Here is an 18,361-nt window from a genome sequence, read left to right on the forward strand (position 1 = left end):
AGCCCCAACAGCCCTCTGCTTCCCTCCCCCTCTCTTGCAGCAGGCATCGGATATTGGTGCAGCCTGGAATGGATTTGTTGCATAAAACTACGCTCAGATGGTACTCATTCTCCCTTCCTCCCCACCAAGGACGCTTCCTATATCAGTTGGATATCTTCCTCTATCTTGACTAATGATATCTTCCTATATCAGCTAGTATGGTATCTTTCAGAGAAACAAAATCAATAGGATAGATACACATGTAGGTGTAGGTATAGAGATTTATTTTAAGGAATTGGTTCACAAAATTGTAGAGACTGCAAATCTGAAATTTGTAGGGCAGATGAGCAGGCTTGAAACTCAGACAGGAGTTGTTGCTGCAGTCTTGAAGCCTGTTAAAATAATTAAACAAGGAGACCATTAGGTTGAGGGGACTCTGATACCTTGGTAGTCTACATAAGCAAACCAAAACCTAAGCCGGAATATATGCACTTAAACCCAAAAGTGAAATTTAAGAGCAGCCCATCAAAGAGTGACATTAGCATCATGGCAGACTGAGTTATTCCCTTTCTCTCCCTTCTAAGTTACAACTAAACAGACATTCTAACCAACAGAAGATTCTCTACACAACACAACAGGATTCCTGAGAGATTCACGCAGCTATACATCTGAAGGTGGGTGGACCGGATCCCCAGGAAGCAGTGGAACAAGTAGGTAGACCTCTGCCTCTCTCTGGCAGCAGCAATCCAGGTCATGGATCCTCAATCAGTGACTGGCACATCTGTCAGTGGAGGCAGGGGCAGCCCAGCCTGCACAAAAATGCTTTCCGAGTGGTAGCCCAGCCTGCGGGAGCACCCACCTACCAATGTGGCCCCGCTCATGCAAATGCTCCCCACTGAGTGGCAGCAAAGCCCCCACAAAGGCACCCCACCCACCGAGTGCAGCAGCTTGGCTGGACCCACACACCGAGCACAGCATCCCCACCTGAGTGAGTGCTAATATTTTGTTGAGGATTTTTTTTGTCAGAATGGCTATAATTACCAAGACAAAAAATAATGAACGCAGGGAGAGGATGTGGAGAAAAGCGAATCCTCATACACTGCTGGTGGGAATGCAATTGGTGCAGCCAATATGGAAAACAGTATGCAGATTTCTCAAAAAATTAAAGATAGACTTACCATATGATCCAGCTATCCCACTACTGGGTATTTATTCAAAGAACATGAAATAAACAATACAAAAAGATTTATGCACCCGTATGTTCATTGCAGCATTATTCATAATAGCCAAGATGCGGAAGCAACCCAAGTCCCCATCAATTGATGAATGGATAAAGAAGATGTGGTATGTATTTACAATGGAATACTACTCAGCCACAAAAAGACAAAATCGTCCCATTTGCAACAACATGCATGGACCTTGAGGGTATTATGTCAAGCGAAATAAGCCAGAGAAAGACAAACACCATATGATTTCACTCATATGTGGAAGATAAACAAATAAATGGATAAGGAAACAGATCAGTGGTTACCAGAGGGGAAGGGGGTGGGAGGGGTGGGCAAAAAGGGTAAAGGGGCACAAGTGTATGGTGACGGATAAAAACTAGACTATTGGTGGTGAGCACAATGCAGTCTACACAGAAACTGATATGTAGTAATGTACACCGGAAATTTACAGAATGTTATAAGCCAATATGACCTCAATAAAATAATTTTTTTGATATATATATATATATTTTGTGTGTGTGAGGAAGATCAGCCTTGAGCTAAGATCCATGCCAATCCTCCTCTTTTTTTTTTGCTGAGGAAGACTGGCCCTGAGCCAACGTCCACGCCCATCCTCCTCCACTCTACGTGGGATGCCGCCACAGCATGGCCCGACAAGCGGTGCGTCAGTGCGCGCCCAGGATCCAAACCCAGGCTGCCAGCAGTGGAGTGCACGCACTTAACCACTACACCACAGGGTCGGCCCCAATAAAATAATTTTTAAAAAAGAACAACCAATCACAAATAGCCTACTAGGGTTTCCAAATAAGGCCACTGTTTAAGCTATAACCCACCAAATAATTTCTTTGCTTTGCTTCAGTGTCTTCCAACGCTAGAATTGGACAGGATTTGAAGAACAGAAGGGCTGAAGAGGGGATGTGACTACTCTTGACTGGTTTGGGAAGCACCTGGGTTCCGCTAGAGCTAAGCCCACGTCCTGGATCCACAGATATTTACTACAGCACTTTATATAAGCAGATCCTACCACTCTAATCCAACAATTCACGCGTTCACAAAATTAGACTTTTTTAAAGATAATAGTAATAACAGCAGGTGTATATGGTAACATAAACTATTAAAAGAAAGAGAAAATTTGATGAGGAAGAGGGGAGAATTTAATTTTTTGCTGCAGTGAATCCTTGAGTAGGACTGAAGGGATGGGCTCTGGAGCACAAAGGGAGGGAATCAGCTCTAGAGAAGAACCAGATGGTTCATTCATTTTAACAGGAGGGAAAGCCGAGGATAGGGGTGCAGAAGCTGTAGGTGGAGAGATGTGGATGCTTCTGATTGCAACCCCACAGAGCTCTCAGTGAGACAGGAAGCTGAGACTCAGGATGAGGACGGAGGTGGAAGGGGCTTCTGAAGAGAGAAAAAGAGAGAGCGAGTGGACTTGGGAAAGGTGGCATGACTGCTGGGCAGCACTGAAGACCCACATGAAGTTCATGGTTATGAATCTAAGATAAGAGCAGTCAGCTCAGTTCAGCTGTGTGGGCGCAGGCACAGAGTAGGTGAAGAGTTGTTTTTGATCAGCGTTAAAGTTTTGCCAAATGAGTGCAATGAAGAGAAAGCACACCAAGGGTGTTAAGAATGCAAGAAAGTGATTATTGTGACTGACTCTGGAATTGAAGCTGGGTAAGGAGGGAAGAGAGGACAAGAAGCAGGTGGGAAGACAGTAGATTCAGATCCTGGCCAATTAAAGGGTTATAGGACTTGAGGTACTAGAGGTAGCAAGCTAGAAAAATAGACAGCAGGGGGCAGTGGTCAGAGATTGCTTGAAATTGAGGCTGTAGGAGGTGGATTGCAAAGTCCAGACTAGAATGTGGCCATAGGAATGAGCTGCTGAGATGGTGTGAAGGACCAGGTTATTGGAGGAGGAACAAGAGGCCAGGGTGGGGGAAGGACAAGCTATGTGGATATGAAGTCATCAATTATTAAGACAGGAGGATGGTTGGAGAGACAGTGACCTATGCACTGACATCCTCAAGGAAGGGGGATTAGTAACTGGGGTCTGTAGCTGCCACCAACAAAACAGCACACAGGAGGAAAGTCTGATGGGGTGAGGTTCAAAGCAGAAGTAGAGTGGAGATGTCCTGTAGGAAGTGGAATTAAAGTTCTTCCCCATTCTCACTATCCTAAAATAAAGTGCTAATTTCTGTTTGTTAATCAGCTTCTAGTAGAGTTTAACAACGGTTACATTTCATTCAAGTATATGTTTTATAGCAAAAATAAAAATGTGTAGAGGTTTATCACAGATTTTGTAAAGATAATTGTCAGTTTTTTATGGACTAAGGCTGCAAAATGTCTTCTAAGAACAGACTGGATACATTATAAAATCAACACAAGATGCATATATTAGGAATGAAAAACTGTTCAAAAGAGCAGAATTGGTTTAAAAACTTAACCGGCAAATGGTGAAAAAGGAATACATGACTTTTCCCCAACTAAGGCTATATGCAAGGAGGACGCCTTTCGTGCTGACTCCGGCCAGTGTATTTGGAAGTGCGGAAGTGACAAGGTGACCAGGAAACTCTACTGCCAGTGGGAGCTGACGTGGCTTCACAGGGAGAAAATTTAGAGTCAATAAAGCAGATCTGTAACGGCTTTGATCTCTGCATATCAGTTTCCCTCAGGGTGGCAGGGTCTTCAGGCTCATGTTCTTCAGGAACAGCTGCCAAACTATAAAGTTACTATTATAGGATTTTAAATTAGGGATGGTAGTAGGCTGAATAATGGCTCCTAAAGATATCCATGTCCTAATCACCAGAGTCTGTGAGTATCACCTTATACGGCAAAGGGCCTTTGTGGATGTACCTAAGCTAAGGATCTTGAGATGGAGAGATTATCGTGGATCAAATGGGTGGGCCCTTAATGTAATCACAAGTGTCTTTATAAGAATGAAGCAAGAAGGTCAAAGGAGGAAAAAAAAGATGGGAAGATGGAAGCAGAGGTTGGAGCGAGACACTTTTGTCAGGCCACACGCCCAGTTACACAAGCAGTGTGGGATAGGTTGCAGAGAACCGAAGAAAAGACCCAGAGACAACGTACAAGGTAGAATTATTTATTGGATTTACTTGTGGGGAATGTCCAGTGGTGGCTGGCTGGACGGAGTTGTGCACTCTCTACCGTGGGCAGAGAGAGGGCCATGCTTGGGGCTGGCCCAGTGGCGTAGCAATTAAGTTCGCATACTCTGCTTTGGTGGCCTGGGGTTCACAGTTTCAGATCCAGAGCGCGGACTGACACACTGCCTGTCAAGCCATGCTGTGGCAGTTTCCCATATAAAATAGAGGAAGATAGGCACAGATGTTAGCCCAGGGCTAATCTTCCTCACAAAAAAAAAAAAAAAAAAAGACTCCATGCTTGCCAAGAGGGACTGTCTTGAGTACAACCAGAGTTCCCAAGAACAGTAGCTCACATGGAAAGGCTCTATGTTCCTTCAAGACATGATGTTCTTTGAGTGAGACAAGTTAAGATCCAGGTTGGCGAAGCCCTGGATCGTTATAAATCCCAGATGGTTGGCATCCTGCCCAAAAGGGGGCCAGAGGATACATGGTTGCTGTAGGGCACATAGGCTACAACCCTACACTCCACCCCCCACATGTCTGAATGGCCCTTACAATCCTAACGCGCCATTCTTCCGCAGATCCCCTTGGGCCAGACACATAGAGGAACATTATAACCGTATACCACTACAGCAATAGAGAGAATAGCAAGAAAATAAAAGTAATAACAAAAAGGCAAAAATGCCAAAGAAAACTGTCCTCCATGGTAATCCCACATTCAGAGAGAGAGGCAGCTTGCTGCATACCCAGCAGCTGGAGCAATTTTGTATGTCAGCAACAGTGCTCAATCAGTGAAGAGGTTGGCAGACGTTGTTCTAAGGACAAAAGTAAGATGTTTAGAGGGAACTAAAACTGGGACGTCATGACCATCCAACAAGACACACGCAGTTGCAGTGGAATGGGATAAGGGAGGAACAACCACCAGAGGGAAAGGATTAAAGTGCCTCGGGAAATTAGAGGCCCTGGATTAGTGAGTTTGGATGTTTTTGGTGGCCTCCCCATGATAAAAAGTATTACCGTGATATCCTGTTCTAAGCCTGTCGCCCAAGGGGCTAAGCAACAACACCAGTGGGGCCCCACCTGCCAGTCCCAGGGCCAAGTCACCACGTGGGTCCCGGTAGGGAGTTCTTGTGGCAGAGGCAAAAGCAAATTGTTCGCAGTGCCTATCTGTGGTTGTATTTTTTCCCTTTGGTGGGCTCTTGTCTGTAGACACACTGTCGTATCGGGTCCTTCTGTCAACATCTGAAATGCACTAGACCAGGTGAGTCTTTCGTGTTCATTCATTCAACAAATTGCAGTTCTTAGGTGTCTTGTCCAATGGGCTAGGGTCCTGTCTTCTGTCTTTAATGGTTTCAGCAAGCCAAGTAAGCGGCACATCATTGTTGCTCTAGTGTGCTGTATCAGTTTTCAGCCCCTTTCCACAATTGGGACCAGAAGCCAAGGGGAATTCGTTTATTGCCTTGGATCTGCCAGAGACCCCATCTGAACCCTTTTTGGTAGCTGGAAACGTCCAATTTGCATAGTTCCCCCTGTGTCAAAACACCCAAAGACTGAATTTGTTTTAGTGCTATTTTGGCTTGCGTGAAGGCATCCTGCTCGGTGGTCCCCAAGTCCCAGACAACTCTCTTTTGCACCAACTGATAAAGAGGACAGAGTAGTTATGCTAAATGAGGAATGAAAAGGCGCCAGTAACCTAAGAAGCCCAGAAAGTTCTGTCATTTTTTTGGGGTATTGGGTGTAGGGAAAACCTGTATCTTATGTATAACAGCAGCAGGAACCACTTTTGTCTTATCCAACCAGACAACACCCAAGTATTTGACAGATAACCCAGGCCCTTGTAATTTGTTGTCATTCACCACCCATCCTTGTTGGCATAGGTGGGCGACGAGGGAGTGGGAGGCTTCCTGGAGGTCTGAAAAAGACTCAGAGGTTAACATGACATCATCAGTATTATGGGTCAGGCCAGTGAGGACATCCATACCCAGGATGTATTCAGGTATGGGGGCAATATACACCATATACCATTTTGGCAGGAGACGCCCTATCTGCAGCACTAGCACCACCAATTTCACCTTGACTGTGCTCCCACCATAATCATCTATGACAGAAATAGGGCCATCAAGATGGGTTGGATTTCCATGAATCAGAGTGTATTTTGCTCCTGTATCCACCAATGCTAAGACCATCCGTTTATTTTTAGTGGACCAACATATTGTTATCTCCACATGTGGCATCTGGTCCCCCAACATCTGAGCCACCTGCAAGATGTTGTAGGAGTGGGTCAGGATCCCTTGGCCTTCCCCCTAGTCGAGGGGGCTAGAGTGTTCCCAGGCTGTCGCTGGGGGTGCTGTTGGTTGGGGGCACACTGTAGGTGGCCTTGTGAAACTCTGTTGTGGCTCCAGCTTCTGCCACAAAGCCACAGGAACAGCATTTGGTTGCTTATCAGTTTCTTCCAGGCGGGTGCCTGCTGCCACCAGGTTTTACCACGGGTGGAGGGGGGGCAAGGGTATGTCCCCCTCATTAACCACACCCCCTTACAGGTAGCCATTAACCAAGTCAAGAGGCAGATCACTCATCTCTACCTTCTGCTCCAGTATCCCAGAGACGCGAAAGCCACCCCGGGATGCTAATCAAACGCGGCAGCCACTCGGAGCCCTTGGGGTGGGCATCAAGCAAGGCCAGGAGCAGCAGCGCCGAGGAGATGGCAGCAGCTGCACAGTGGTCCCGGTAGCCCTTACTCCGTTCTGCCTGACCTTACCTGTCTCGCCCAGGTTGGCAGCTGTGGCCCTACTCTGCTATGTTACTTGGCAACTGGCCTCAGTGCCCCACCAACCGGGCACGCAGCAGTGGCTCCTGAGGGCGGTGGGCCCAGCGCTCACCAGCCACTGGGCCTGCGCTCCTCTGGGAGTGAGCACTTCCTCCAGCAACTGTTTTACCTTTGCTTTTGCTTCCACCTTGGCTTCAGTTGCGAGCCATCCCACTGTGGGAGGGGGACTACCCCATGGCTGTAGCAGCTTTCCCTAGGCTCTTTGGCATTTGGGGGCATCTCCGTACTCACACAGTGGGCCCCATCCATCCAGAATGGTAGTGACTGGCCCCCATATTGAGGACATTGGCCCAGTGGCAATGGGCCCACATATCGAGGACACCAGCCAACTGGGATTTCCTCTGCAGATTCCCCCTTGCCATTGCCCATAGTTTTGGCACTCATGGGGTTTTCCTCGGTCTCCTAGCTGACTCACCAAGTGTCTGGCCACAAGCCCAGTCACATGAGCAACACGCAACAGGTTGCAGAGAGACTGAAGAAAAGGCCCAGAGATGGCATACAAGACATAGGGGGACTGTCCAGTGGAAGCCAACTGGACGGAGTTGTGCACCCACTACTGTAGGCAGAGAGGGGGTTGCTTATATAGGCAGGGGAATAAAGACTCCGTGCTTGCCAAGAGGGACTGTACTCGGTATGACCAGCATTGCCAGAAACAGTAGTTCATGTGGAATGGCTCTGTGTTCCTTCAAGACATGATGTTCTTTGAGTGAGATAAATTAAGATCCAAGTTGGCCAGGCCCTGGATCATTAAAAATCCCAGATGGTTAGTGTCCTGCCCAGAAGGGGGCCAGAAGGACACACGGTTGATATAGGGTACATAGGCTACCGCCCTACAGCTTTAAAGATGGGGAAGAGACCACAATGTAAGAAATATGGGCCAACTCTAGAAGCTAGAAAAGGAAAGGGAATGAATTTTCCCCTGGAACCTCCAGAGGAGTCAGCCCTGCTGACACCTTGATTTTAGCCTTTTAAGACTCATTCCAGACCTCTGACCTCCAGAACTCTAAGAGAATAAATTTGTGTTGTTTTAAGACACTAAGTGTTTGGTAATTTGTTACAGCAGCCCTGGGAAATTAACACAGGGACAATTAAGATGAAGTCTTCAAACTCAGCACTTATAAAATTACTTTGCATAGGATACCCTGAGATACCATAGTCCTCCGTGGAATGTTTCTGGTAGACCCAGTGGGGAAGGCTCTCTTCCCTTTGCCTCGGCAGTCACTGTGGATGGACGTAAATCTGGGGTGGTGTGTGGCCATCGTCCTTGGCTGCAGTGGGAGAGAATGAGGCTAACAGGCAAGGAGAAGCAGTGATGGGACAGGGACAGAGTACGTGTGTGGTTGTGCGTGTGTGTGTGTGTGTGTTTCTGCGTGTCTGTGTGTGTGAGAGAGAGAGAGACAGAGAGACAGAGACAGAGACAGAGAGAAAGAACCATCAGTTCTCATATTTAAGGCCCTGGTTCATACGATTCCTCCCATGGTTTTGTGAGCTCTCCCAGTGTCCTTCCTTTAAGAACCAATAAATTCCACCTCCCATTTTTTGAGTTACACTTTTCTCATCTCCAGCCAAAAGGGCCCTAACCAATTCCACAGAGATCTCCTGTGCAGCTCAGCTGGGAATTTGGAGGCTAAGGCCACCCACCTGGCTGCACCAGGGCAGAGCGGTCTGACTTTTTCCACTTAGCATAATGCCCTCGAGGTCCATCCATGTTGTCCATCCAAATTGCAAGATTTCATTCTCTTTTATGGCAGAATAATATTCGTGTGTGTGTGTGTGTGTGTGTGTGTGTGTGTGTGTACATACCACATTTTCTTTATCCATTCATCCATCTAATGGACACCTAGGTTGTTTCAATATCTTGGCTATCGTAAATAATGCTGCAATGAACATGGGGATGTATATATCTTTTCAAATTAATGTCTTCATTTTCTTCAGATAAATACCCAGAACTGGAATTGCTGGATCATATAGTAGTTCTATTTTTAAATTTTTGAGGAACCTCCATACTGCTTTCCATTGTGGTTGTACCAATTTACATTCCCACCCGCAGTGCAGAGAGTTCTCCTTACATCCTGGTTTCTGTGGCACCCTTCAGACACTCTCCTGTGGAATCCTGGGAGCAGAGGGTAAGCTGGCACACTCCCACCTCACCTTTCCCACGATGTTCCACTCTGGGCCAGAAAGGGAGATACTGAGTATAGGAGGAAGTGCAGAACTTTGTGCCAATCCCACAGGGAAAGCCGTAGACCTCTGATGCCCTCGTAGTCTCCTCAGACTCCTCGTGGATTTGATCCCATGTCAGGAGACCTCTCTCCTCCGGACTTCCTAATAGGAGACAGTGAGCAGTCAAGACTGGGCCCTGATGGAGCTGGGCGGAGGAGGGCTGGAGGGAGCCTCTGGCGCCCTCTGCAGGCACTCATGAGGTCTCCTCTCAGGGCCCTCCACCTGCCAAAAGGGCCTCCTCCTCCTCCTCCGCTAAGCCCATCTCAAGAATCACAGCTCAGCTCATCAGGCACCCCCTGAGTTCCCACTGTGGGGCTGACATGGTGCAGAGCTCCAGGGTACAACCTTATATGAACCATCATCCTCTCCTCATCATCAGGAGTGGGCCTCTCCACATTTAATGTTTCTGGAATGCAGATGCATTTTACACTTGGTAGAGAGAAGAAATGTGGAAAATAGAATATCACGAAGCAGGGGCTATCATAGACGTCCTGTCGAGAGGCGGTGGGAGGATCAAGAAGGGAGCATTGAAAGCCATCGGTGATGGCAGCTCTGCACTCTTCACCTTCAGTGTCCTCAGCACTTATAGACTCAGTGTGCTCATTATCACACTTATTACCCTGTATTGTAATTGTCTGCTTTCTTTTGTCCTTTATTTATTTATTTATTTATTTGGTGGGAAAGATTTGCCCTGAACTAACATCTGTTGTCAATCTTCCTGTTTTTTTTTTTTTCCTCCCCAAAGCCCCAGTGCATGGTCATATATCCTAGCTGTAAGTTGTTCTAGTTCTTCTATGTGAGCCACCACCACAGCATGGCTACTGACAGACGGGTGGTGTGATTCTGTGTCTGGGAAGCAAACCCAGGCCACGAAAGTGGTGAGAGTGCCAAACCTTAACCACTAGACCATCAGGGATGGCTCTAATTGTCTGTTTTCCTGTCTCTCTCTCCTATTAGCCTGTGGGTTTCTGGAAGCTGGGGCATGTCTTTCTGCTCTTTGTATTCTCAGTACCTAGCGTCTGGAATACAGTGAGTGCTCAATGGGTTTTTATTGAAAATATGAATGAATGAATGAATGAGTGAGTGAATACATGTGTTCTCTCCCACACCAATTAGACTGCAGGCTCTGGGATGGGATTGAGTCTTTTTCTTTTGGCTTCTAGTGTATTTCTCACCTTAGGGCTGTGTTCTGGGCTCAATTGTGGCCCCCTAAAAACCATATGTTGATGCCTTAACCCCTTATACTTCAGAATGTGACTGTATTTGGAGATAGGACCTTTAAAGAGGTGATTAAGTTAAAGATGAGGTTGTTAGGGTGGGCCCCAAACTAATATGACTGGTCTCTGTCTAAGAAGAGGAGATTAGGACACGGAGACAAGAGGGGTGCACATACACAGAGGAAAAGGCACGTGAAGACACAGCATGAAGGTGGCCATCTGCAAGCCAAGGAGAGAGGTCTCAGGAGAAACCAACCCTGCCAACTCTTTGATCTCAGCCTTCTAACCTCCAGACTGTGAGAAAATACATTTCAGTTGTTTAAGCCCCCAAGTCTGTGGTATTTTGTTATGGCAACCCTACAAAGCTAATATGTGCCTGTATACCCCACCCAGATCCAGAGCCTCCTCAAGGTATGCTGAGACCAGCTGACATGGTAATCCAGGGCAGAGAGGCAATGTGGGTGGCCCAAATACTGACCATCTACCCAAATGGATAGCTTATAGAATGAAAGTGAGCTGTACCTGGGATGGTGTTGTCCAGTAGAAAGCCCAGAAATCCTCCTACAAACATGTCCGTGGTCAGCAGCACCTGGATGACCTGGTCCAGTTGGAGAATCCCTAGAGTGGAAACAAAAGTGACAGGGATTCCCAGGGACAAAGGGCCCCACTGCCTCTGCCCCTGGAGTGGTCACAATCCAGAGAATGGAGAATCACCTGTTTGGAGCTTCTCGGTGTTGTTGTTCACCCAGTTAGGAATGGTAAGCCCACAGAAGATGGAGAAGCCAAAGACAAAAATGTTCCTGGACGAGTTCATGTCCACGTACTGCAGGAGAGAGGCCCCCATGGCAGCCCAGAACCATCAGCACCTGTACTGCACATCAATCTAACATCCCTCAAATGCCCCCTCCCCTCCCACCTCCACCAGAGTGGGGAGGGAGGCTGGACTCAGAGTGACACATGCTCTTAGTGGGCCAATCAGGCCCCAATTCCAACTTGACCTTGGGAGTTGAGTGGTTTAGATGATCCAATACAACCTGATGGAATTTCTGTTTTTCAGAAGTTTGGATGCTTCTGGCTATTTATTTCTTCCATTTGGGGGCGACTGTGGTTCCCGGAACCGAGGATGCCCTCCTCCTCCTCCCCTGTCCCAGCTCTGTTCCATTCATCTCATCCCCATGGGCTTCTTCCGGGGGAGGCAATGCTCCTGCTTTTCCAAGGGTGCCTCGCCTTACCTGCAGATTGGAAATCCCCACGGCAGCGATGACTCCGAACATCACCAGGAACATGCCTCCGATCACAGGGGTTGGGATGGTAGCAAATGCAGCCCCAATCTTCCCAAATACTCCCATCAGGAGCAGCACACAGCCAGCGGCGACAATCACCATCCTGCTCCCCACCTGCAATGTTCAAGTAGATGGGGGCTGAGGAGCTCAGCGCTGGCCAACCCACATGCCCCAGAGGCCTCTGCCCTGCTCCTAGGGCACCTGGAACATCACTCCAGTGGACTTGCAGGAACAGCACCACCTAACCCCAAAATGGCTCCCCTCTGCTCCCACATGGGATTTGGGAAAGGATGAGGGTGTGACCTTGGATCCCAGCCTCTGCCCTCACCTCTCCACTCAGCTGCTCTCACACTTGTCTTCAAGTCCTGACTCAAATGCTCCTCCTCTAAGAAGACTTTGCAGTGAGGCAAGAAGTGTCTCTAGGGAGGCAGTAGCTCAATGCTTAAGAATGGAGGTTTGAGAGCCAATCCCAGCTCTGCCTCTAACTAGCTGTGTGACTTTGGGCACATTACCTAACCTCTCCAAATGTCAGCCTCTACAAACCAAATGGGATTAATAATACTTAATTCACACACTCATTGTATGAGGCTAGCATTATCCTGAAGCCAAAGCCAGATAAGGACACTACAAGAAAAGAAAACTATTGACCAATACCCCTGATGAATAAAGATGCAAAAATTCTCAACAAAATATAAGCAAACTGAATTCAATACACATTTAAAGAACCATACACCATGATCTAGTAGGATTTATTCCAGGGATGCAAGGATGGTTCAACATCTGCAAATCAATCAGTGTGATACACAACACTAATAGAAAGAAAGAGAAAAATCCTATGATAATCTCAATAGATGCAGAAAAAGCATTGGACAAAATTCAAGATTCTTTCAAGATAAAAAGTCAACAAATTGGGTATAGAAGGAATATACCTCAACACAATAAAGGCCATCTGCGACAAACCCACAGCTAACATCATATTCAACAGTGAAAGGTTGAAAGCTTTTCCTCTAGGATCAGGAACAAGACAAGGGTACCTACTTTCACTACTCCTATTCAACATACGAGTGGAACAGAGTCCTGGAAGTCCCAGCTAGAGCAATCAGGTAAGATAAAAAAATAAAAGGCATCCAAATAAGAAAGGAAAAAGTCAAATTGTCTTTATTTGCAGATGATATGATCTTATATGCAGAAAATGTGTAAAAAAGACTCAACCAAGTAACTGTTAGAACTAATCAACAAATCAGAAAAGTTGCAGGATACAAAAACCGACATACAGACATCAGTTGCATTTCTATACACTAACAACATAATATCTGAAAAAGAAATAAAGGAAACAATCCTCTCACAATAGCATTAAAAACAATAAAATACTTAGGAATAATTTTAACCAAGGAAATGAAAGATCTGTACACTAAAAACTCTAAGACTCTGATGAAAGAAATTGAAGAAGACACAAATAAATGGAAAGGTATCCCATGTTCATGGATCTGAAGAATTAATATTGTTAAAATGTCCATACTACCCAAAGCCATCAATAGACTCAATGCAATCTTTATGAAAATTCCAATGGCATTTTCTACAGAAATAGAAAAAACAATCTTAAAACACATATGTAATCACAAAAGACCTTGAATAGCCAAAGCAATCCTGAGAAAGAAGAATAAAGCTAGAGGCATCACAATTCCTCATTTCAAACTATACTACAAAGCCATAGTAATTAAAACAGTAGGGTACTGGCATAAAAATAGACACATAGACCAATGGAACAGAATCAAGAGCCCACAAATCAACCCCTGCATAAACGGTCAACTAATATTTGACAAGGGAGCCAAGAATACCCAAGTGGGGAAAGGATAGTCTCTTCAATAAATGGTATCGGGAAAACTGGATAACCACATGCAGAAAAATGAGATTGGACCGCTGTTTTACACCACTCATAAAATTTAACTTGAAATGGATTAAAGAATTAAATGTAAGACTTGAACCATAAAACTCCTAGAAGAAAACATAGGGAAAAAGCTCCTTGACATTGGTCTTGGCAGTGATTTTTTGGATATGACACCAAAAGCACAAGCAACAACAGGAAAAATCAGCAAGTGGGACTACATTGAACTAAAAATCTTCTGCACAGCTAAAGAAACAATCAACAAAATGAAAAGGCAATCTAGAAATGGGAGAAAATATTTGCAAACTATATATCAGATAAGGGTTTAATATCCAAATGTATAAAAGACTCATACAATTCAATAATAACAACAAAAATGATTTAAATATGGGCAGAGGAACTGAATAGATATTTTTTCCAAAGAAGATATACAAATGGCCAAAGGGTACATGAAAAGATGCTCAAAATCACTAATCATCAGGAAAATGTAAATCAAAACCACAATGAGATATTATCCATACCTGTTAGAATGGTTATGATCAAAAAGACAAGAGATAACAAATGTTGATGAGGATATGGAGAAAACAGAACTCTTGTGCACTGTTGGTGGGAATGTAAATTGGTGCAGCCACTGTGGAAAACAGTGTGGATTTCCTTAAAAATTTAAAAATCAGACTACCATATAATCCAGCAATACCACTTCTGGATATTTATCTGAAGAAAACGAAACACTAACTGGAAAAGATAAATGCACCCCCATGTTCATTGTAGCATTATTGACAATAGCCAAGATATGGACAACCTAAGTGTCCATCGATGGATGAATGAATAAAGAAAATGTGGTATATGTATATACAATGGAATATTCTTCAGCCATAATAGAAGAAGGAAATCCTGCCATTTGTGATAACATAGATGGACCCTGAGGGCATTATGCTAAGAGAAAGACAAATACTGTATGATATCATTTATGTGTGGAATCTAAAAAAGCTACACTTATAGAAATAGAGAGTAGAATGGTGGTTACCAGGAAATGTGGGGTGGGGGATATGGTGAGACGTTTGTCAAAGAGTAAAACTTCCAGTTAGAAGATGAATAAGTTCTGGGGATCAATGTATGGCATTGTGATTCTAGTTAACAATACTGTATTATACCCTTAAGAGTTGCTAAGAGAGTAGATATTAAATGTTCTCACCACAGAAGAGAAGTGGTAATTATGTGACGTGATGGAGATGTTAGCAAATGGTGGTAATCATACTGCAGTATATAAGTGTACCAAATAAACACATTGTATACCTTAAACTTACACAGTGTTATATGTCACGTATATCTCAACACAGTTGTGGGGGATAAAAGGAAAATCAGTGTGCCTGGAGCACAGTGACACAGGGAGAGATAGGAGATGGGATGGAGAGTAAGACAAAGCAATTATTATGGAACATGTGTAAACTATGATTTCTCCTTAATCTCTATGGAGGTTCATTTGGGATACAAAACTGAGACAAGGCCCCCTCCCATGGTGTTATACAGCATTAAGTGGTCCTATCAGGAATCTTACAAGTGAGGTTTTTTCTAGTTCATTTCTCCAGAGGATCAAGTGTTGCACTAGAGTCACTACTAATTGCTATTACCTGGTTGCACAGAGTTTTTTGAGTAGCGAGGGTGTGGGAATGCTAAGGAAGTACATTTCACCTCCTTGGAGTAGATCTTTAAGTTTCTACAAAGCTTAAAAAAACAAAACAAAACACTCTGCTGTGAGGATCATGGACCATGGGCCGCATCCCATTCCATCACAGAACATGTCCCAGTGCCAGGTGCACCCAGCTGTCACACTGCTGGACATTACTGATTGCTGTGCTAGTCAAGGGTTACAGTGGGGTTTGAGCGACAGCTACTACCAGTGAGACAAAACTGACCTCTGACCGTGAGGCATTCTGCATCATCCTCAAAAGTTAAGAGTTGTACTGCAAATAGCTGAATATCAGATCATGAGTCTATTGTCAATGAATGTATTTAGATGTTTTGAACCTTTTCTCACCCATTAGTGTCTACTCCCAGTGCTTAAAAGTTACTCTAATGTAGTCTCAGCTTCGATAGACGAAAAAGTTCTGGAGATCTGTTGCACAAGTATATAGTAGACTATAGTATTATAGTATATTATATAGTATAGTATATTAAGTAAATATACTTAACACTACTGAACTGCACATTAAAAATGGTTAAGATGGTAGATTTTATGTTATGTGTCTTTAACCACAATTAAAAATACTTTTTTGTGTGTGTGAGGAGATCAGCCCTGTGCTAACATCTGCCAATCCTCCTCTTTTTTTGATGAGGAAGACGGCCCTGAGCTAACATCCGTGCCCATCTTCCTCCACTTTATATGGGACGCCGCCACAGCATGGCTTGCCAAGCAGTGCATCGGTGCACGCCCGGGATCCGAACCAGAGACCCCGGGCTGCCACAGCGGAGTTCACGTACTTAACTGCTTGCGCCACCGGGCCAGCCCCCTAAAACTACTTTTTTTAAAAGATACTCTAATGTCAGCTACTTGAAGTCCATTAAGGCAGCAATCAAGTAGCAGATTCTGCCTTTGCTTATTTTTCTTTCTAGTCTAAGAGCTTCTTTACTTAACTGTCTTCATTAGAAGACATGGGGTAAGAATTTCCCAGATCAAAAGCACTTTTTGCCTTGTTTTGTTTACAACCCTAACAATGCACTGTGGGAACAAGGGCATGAATCCAAGCACAAGAGATCAACTTGTCGGGTCAACCAGAGCCTTTGGACATGCTGATGGTCTCATAAAGATGGCAGTCCTCCCCAGTCCTGTTACCACAGAATTCATCATGCAGCCCCGGGCTTCTTTTGTCCTCAGGATTGACATCTGGGCCGGGAGCATGACCTCTTGGAGAAGTGATGGGAGATCTCTGGGCCTCAGCCAGATCCCCCCCACTCCCACACACACACACACACACACACACTCACATGCACAGGGAGAGAACCAAGAATTAGAGCTCTTTCCGTGCAGATGCAACATGAAGCAATACCTTACAAGACCACAAGGAGGAGGTGTGAGTCCAGACCAGGGTTAATCTGTCTCCTACAGGATTCGCAGCCTGCTTTGCGTCTATATATCTTTCTTTTCTCCTCTTTCCCTCTCCTCTAAAGGCCTTAGTTTTGAAATGATACATCAAAGAAATGTTCTGTTTATTGAATATAATTTTCTGCTCTGTATCAGATTTGTTATCTTTAACAGGAAAAATATTTGCTGCTTTATACCTATGTAGCCCACTCTGGCTGTATTTCTGTGTGGGTCAGTGGTCCTCACGTGGAATAACATTCCCCTCACTAGCACTAAAGGTTTAGAAACCTTGGGCAAGTACCAGAGTCCACAGTGTCACAGCACACAGGACTTGCTGTAGGGGTGGTTGCTGGCTCAGCTGTTTGTGCCCAGATTTTAGCCCCCGCCGTGGGCCAGAGGCCATGCAGGGTGCAAAGGTGGACAGATCTGATGCTAGAAAGATGCAGTGCCACCTGGCTGCATATCAGAACCACTGAGGGAGCTATCAGAAAATGCAGGGTGGGAGATGTGGGCGGGGGATCTGTGTTTCCCAAAGCTCACAGGACTTGTGCTGGGAACCATTGCAAAGATACCTGAAGCATGTGGAAAGCAACATCATAATACTATTCTTTTCTAAGTCACCTTAGAGAGCACATTCCTGAAGAATTCTGTGGAAAATGGGGAGCCATGAAGAGATTTTAAGCACAGAGTCATCTAATTGAGTTCTAGAAAGATCTTTGAGCAGCCATGTGGTAGCTAGATTAGAGATGGGCAACATCCTTAGAACAGAGAGTGTTAGGGAGACTGCAGTGTCCAGGCGAGAGATGATAAAGCTGTGGCACTGGGAATGGGGAAGGGAGGACAGGAAGGGCAGCAGGCATGTTGAGAACATAGAATCCACAGTGAGGATGCAGGAGAGCGAGAAGTTAGATGACTTGGGTGAAGTCACTAAGACGAGGTTTACAGGAGGAGAAGTAAGGATGGGGGCACGCACTGAGCATCACAGAGGCCATACTGAGTGTGAGGTGCCCTTGGGACATTGAGGTGGAGGCGACCAGGTGGGCTTTGAATATTCAGGTTTGGAGCTTCGACACAGGGTTGGGCCAGAGGTAATGGACCGCCCACCTAAACTTCAGAAAGTAAGGACTTTCCTCAGTGCTCATAAAGCCACTGACGTCTGCCAGTGCCAGACAGACTTTCTGCCTGTGGAACCACCACAACCAAAGAAGGTCAAGTATGATGGGCAGAAAAATGGCCCCTCAAAGATGCCATGTCCTAATCCCCAAACCTGTGAACATGTCACCTTGTTTGGCAAAAGGAACTTGGCGGTTACGATCAAGTTCTGTTAAGTATTTTGAGATAGAGAGAGTATCCTGAATTATGTAGGTGGGTCCAGCCTAATTACATGAATCCTTACAAGCAGAGACTTTTTCCTGGCTGTGATCAGAGGGAGATGTGACCATAGAAGAAGACTCAGAGAGATGCAACATTGCTGGCTTTGAAGACGGAGGAAGGGGGCCCTGAGCCAAGGAATGTGGGCAGCCTCTGGCTGATGGAAAAAG

General features: G+C 45.3%; 1 protein-coding gene across 5 annotated transcripts in view; it reads right to left on the reverse strand.

The window, feature by feature from the left end:
* Positions 1-242: 242 nt before the first annotated feature.
* LOC101395336 (solute carrier family 23 member 1-like) overlaps positions 243-18,361 on the reverse strand; it is a 49,200-nt gene continuing 31,081 nt past the window's right edge. For 2 of the 5 annotated variants that reach the window (XM_087431104.1, XM_087431127.1), the window contains 5 exons: positions 11,803-11,967; positions 11,285-11,393; positions 11,093-11,188; positions 9,282-9,455; positions 5,848-8,504 (listed from right to left, as the gene is read on the reverse strand). In XM_087431104.1, coding sequence (XP_087287230.1) covers positions 8,254-8,504; positions 9,282-9,455; positions 11,093-11,188; positions 11,285-11,393; positions 11,803-11,967 — 795 coding nt within the window. In that variant the 3' untranslated portion in view covers positions 5,848-8,253. Of the gene's footprint in view, positions 372-4,286; positions 9,456-11,092; positions 11,189-11,284; positions 11,394-11,802; positions 11,968-18,361 lie in introns of those variants that run through there. The other 3 variants (XM_087431123.1, XM_087431111.1, XM_087431117.1) reach the window with 3 other exon arrangements.

The sequence above is a fragment of the Ceratotherium simum genome, chromosome 1, assembly GCF_057802395.1.
Source record: "Ceratotherium simum simum isolate JZ-2026a chromosome 1, ASM5780239v1, whole genome shotgun sequence".
NCBI lineage: Eukaryota > Metazoa > Chordata > Mammalia > Perissodactyla > Rhinocerotidae > Ceratotherium > Ceratotherium simum.